Source organism: Muntiacus reevesi, chromosome 1 (genome assembly GCF_963930625.1).
Source record: "Muntiacus reevesi chromosome 1, mMunRee1.1, whole genome shotgun sequence".
Classification (NCBI taxonomy): domain Eukaryota; kingdom Metazoa; phylum Chordata; class Mammalia; order Artiodactyla; family Cervidae; genus Muntiacus; species Muntiacus reevesi.
The window spans coordinates 43,021,575-43,026,244 of record NC_089249.1 but is presented as its reverse complement, the minus strand read 5'-3'; the positions used below and the strand labels follow the sequence as shown (position 1 = coordinate 43,026,244).

The 4,670-nt window shown below is 44.9% G+C and overlaps 1 protein-coding gene across 1 annotated transcript; it reads left to right on the top strand.

The window, feature by feature from the left end:
* Nucleotides 1–1,963: 1,963 nt before the first annotated feature.
* LOC136166645 (basic salivary proline-rich protein 1-like) lies at nt 1,964–4,102 on the top strand. Its single transcript, XM_065933258.1, has 3 exons — nt 1,964–2,027; nt 3,598–4,029; nt 4,077–4,102. Exons 1-3 carry the CDS (start codon nt 1,964–1,966, stop codon nt 4,100–4,102), a joined length of 522 nt encoding a protein of 173 aa, XP_065789330.1.
* The last annotated feature ends 568 nt before the right edge of the window (nt 4,103–4,670 follow it).

Sequence of the window (4,670 nt, the reverse complement as noted above, 5' to 3'; positions counted from 1 at the left end):
TTATTCATTTCTTTTGCAGGAGACCCCGGTTTGATTCCTGGGTCAGGAAAATCCACTGGAGAAGGGATAGGCTACCCACTCCAGTATTATTGGGCTTCCCTGTGGCTCAGCTGGTAAAGAATCCATCTGTAATGCAGGAGACCTGGGTTCAATTCCTGGGTTGGGTAGATTCCCTGGAGAAGGGAAAGGCAACCCACTCTAGTATTCTAGACTGGAGAATTCCATGGACTGTATAATCCATGGGGTCACAAAGAGTCGAACATGACTGAATGACTTTCACTCTTAGACTCTGTCCTAAAAACCCTGTGGTGGATTTCCTATCTATATTTGCATTTAGTAAATACAACTTTCAAGAATTTTAAGAAGAATAGAAAGCCTTAAGTCACATTTTTTTTCTACAACATAAAGATTTCCCAATTAGAGCCAGGGAATCTTGGATGATGGTTGGGGGCCTGAGTAGGTTGAGGACCACCCTTCTGCCATGCATGTGAGCCCATCTATGAGTTTTCCACACACTTATCAAAGTTAAACCCAGATGATCTCTATCATAAGCATGTTTTGCTACTTATCAGGTGGCGCTAGTGGTACAGAACCTACTTGCCAGTGTAAGAGACATGAGAGGTGGGCATACACAAATGAATGATGGCGTTTTGGCCATGAAAATAGCCAGAAATATTGATCAGTTTCACTATGGGCAATAGGATCATTGCCAACACACACACACACACACACACATACGTATATACCCCATTCGTGAGAAATGCTGGGCTGGAAGAAGCACAAGTTGGAATCAAGATTGCTGGGAGAAATATCAATAACCTCAGATATACAGATGACGCCACCCTTATGGCAGAAAGAGAAGAACTAAAGAGCCTATTGATGAAAGTGAAAGAGGAGAGTGAAAAAGCTGGCTTAAAGCTCAATATTCAGAAAACTAAGATCATGGCATTCAGTCCCATCACTTCATGGCAAATAGATGGGGAAACAGTGGAAACAGTGGCTGACTTTATTTTGGGGGGGGGGCTCCAAAATCACTACAGATGGTGATTGCAGCCATGAAATTAAAAGACCCTTACTCCTTGGAAGGAAAGTTAGGACCAATCTAGACAGCATATTAAAAAGTAGAGACATTACTTTGTCAACAAAAGTCCATCTAGTCAAGGCTATGGTTTTTCCAGTGGTCATGTATAGATGTGAGAGTTGAACTATAAAGAAAGCTGAATGCTGAAGAATTGATGCTTTTGAACTGTGGTGTTGGAGAAGACTCTTGAGAGTCCCTTGGACTGCAAGGAGATCCAACCAGTCCATCCTGAAGGAGATCAGTCCTGGGTGTTCATTGCAAGGACTGATGTTGAAGCTGAAACTCCAATACTTTGGCTACCTGTTTCGAAGAGCTGACTCATTGGAAAAGACCCTGATGCTGGGAAAGATTGAAGGCAGAAGGAGAAGGGGACGACAGAGGATGAGATGGTTGGATGGCATCACTGACTCAATGGACATGAGTTTGGGTAAACTCTGGGAATTGGTGATGGACAGGGAGGCCTGGCCTACTGCAGTTCATGGGGTCGCAGAGAGTCGGACATGACTGAGTGACTAGACTGAACTGAACTGAATATAACTCATACATATGAAAAACGCATTGGAAGGACAGAGAAACAGACCATTAAACAGACTGAAAATCACATGATGACAGAACAATTCTAATATCTGCTCTGATTGCTTGAATATACTTCCTTCAAAATCTGCCCAAGTCACATCCTGCACCTTTAAGAAATGACACGCTGATAACACCTAACCTCTGAATCCTGTTGGGCTAAGTCCCAACTCTAACCATGTCTATACAGTGACGAGTTCTGCCCAGTGTGAAACTCAAAAGATAACATTGTTCTGGTCCCCTTTATAAGGGAAACTGCCTGGTTTCTCCTAGCCCAGAAGCTGAGAACATTCCAGAGCTTCCTCCAAGATGCTGCTGATCCTGCTCTCAGTGACCCTGCTGGCCCTGAGCTCAGCTCAAACCCTGCTTGATGGTAAGAGAAAGAAAGGGGAGAGTGCTGAGTCTCTGCTTGGGGCTTGAGGGATAACACTGCAGAGAGCAAGCTGCTAAGAGAGACAAAAATGAAAGATGAGGTACAGAGTCCTTAAGACAAGGATAAGGCCCTTCACACCCTCATTGACACCAAGGCCTCATACTTTATTTAAAGTGCATTTCCAACCCAATCCAGAATTTTAACCAGAGGAATGACAAGGTAAGTTTTTTAACAAAGGCCTCTCTATGTATTATGAAGGATACATTGCAAAAAAGGAAAGACTGGAACAGAGATGTTTCTTCGTGAAGATGTTAAGGTAATCAAAGTAGGCAATAGATGAGGGTGACTTTGGTCGGAGGCGCCAGATGGATGGAGGAGGTGAAGCCCACTCAGAGCTATTTCAGAGACAGAGGCTAGGATAATATCTATCTCTCTCTCTCTCCATGTAAATACAGAGATTCCAGGAACCAGTGGTCTCATTTTACTCCCATCCACATTTAATATTTCAGTGTATTGTGCCCAATATTGGGCAAGCTTATATCCACTTGGTTACTGCAGGTTGCTCCACCTTGAGAAATAAAAGTAAAGGATTTCGTGAATGGATATCTTAGAATTCTCATAGGATATAAGTATATAAAAGTAAAGGATTTCATGAATTGAGAGGGCAGAAGTCCACTAAAATATGACACTGAAATAGCCCAGCACTTCACCTGAATTAGCATTACGGTTTGAGGGATCCTACACTTCCCCTGTAGCTCAGTCAATAAACAGTCTGCCTGCAAGGCAGGAGACCCAGGTTCAGTTCCTGGCTCAGGAAGATTCCCCTGGAGAAGGAAATGGCAACCCACTCCAGTATTCCTTCCTGGAGAATCCCAAGGACAGAGGAGCCTGGCAGGCTATAGTATAGGGTTGCAAGAGTCAGACAGGACAGAGCAGCTAAGCTACATACACAGAGGGAGGGCAAAACTGCCTTTTTCTCTTTGAGTTTGTGGTTGATCCTCAGAAGAGGAGCATCCCTGCCATTGTTTCATGTCTCCCTCCCTTTGCAATAGCATCACAGACAGTGACTGACAAGTTAACTTTGGGGATATAGTGATGTAGTTGAAGAGTCCCATTCCCTGTAGAGCAACTGTGAGCCCTGAACTTAATTTGCACTTCATCTCTTAGAAGAAGTGAATTCCACATATGCATTCAACTGGCCAGACTTGAAGTCACAGATGTCAGGTTACATCACTGACCCCAAATATAACTGGCACCATGACTGACATCGATAATCCATTTGCTTTCTTTTGTGTTAGAAGCATCCTCTGAGAATTCTAAGATATTCAATAACTTCATTTTTGCCAAATTGAGGACACTGTTTGTCTCAAGAACACAGAATTACTATTCAATATCACTAGTATGTGGATGAATAGAAACCCTGCAAAATGAAGCGGAGGGTGAGAGGAAAATTGGTAGTTGACAAGCAGGTCCTAGGAGAAAGGGACTGTCTGATAAGGTGACCAGAGATCAAAATAAGAGGGGTGCCTTCCATCACCAAGTTCTTCTATTCCTGTGCTGTATCCTACAGATGCAGAGAACCCAGACCAGGACTCTCCTGAGCACTTTCAAAGACCTCCTGAGGGACCTGAAACGCCACCACCTGGAACCCCTCCTAATGGTGAAAACCTAGAAGGTGAATCTCAGCTAGATCCACCCCCACAGGATGGTGAACCACAGCAGGGACCACGTCCACAAGGTGATGGACCTCAGCAGGGACCACGTCCACAAGGTGACGGACCTCAGCAGGGGCCACGTCCACAAGGTGACGGACCTCAGCAGGGGCCACGTCCACAAGGTGACGGACCTCAGCAGGGGCCACGTCCACAAGGTGATGGACCTCAGCAGGGGCCACGTCCACAAGGTGATGGACATCAGCAGAGACCACGTCCACAAGGTGATGGACCTCAGCAGAGACCACGTCCACAAGGTGATGGACCTCAGCAGAGACCACGTCCACAAGGTGAAGGATCTCAGAAGAGACCACCTCTACAAGGTGATGGACCTCAGCAAAGACCACCTCCACGAGATGGTGAACCTCTGCAGAGACCACCCCCACCAAAGCAACATTGTCATCACTATCCTCCTCCACCTTTTCCTGAGAGACATCACAGACCACCGCCCCCAAGACGCGGACCACAGAGACCTCCCCAAGGCCCACCAACCCAGTAATCTGGAATTCAATGACAGGTATGACTCAAGCTCACTTTCCATAAAGGTCCTAACTCCTACAAGTCTCACACTTTATAATGTCATTGAATCAACTGAAAATATGTGGAAATTGCCTATTCTGGTACTCCAGTCTAAATATTTCTGTTCAGGTATTCTGAAATAAAGTAGCAAGACCTTGTATTTATTACATGCTAGCCAAGGTGATTCTGATTTTAAGAAAGATGAACCATAGATTGCCTTTTCCCTGATGACTACCTGTTGTGAAGTGGGTTGGTGATGAGAAAGTAGAGCTGTGCCCTTGTCCTCTCCTCTCCTCCTCCTCAGGCTCAATGACTTCCCTTCTCAAGTTTCCACCTGCCAGGTCTCTAAGGTTCCATCTGATAAATGATACTTTAATTTTTATGCCTCTAATGTTATCCAGTTTTTAAAATA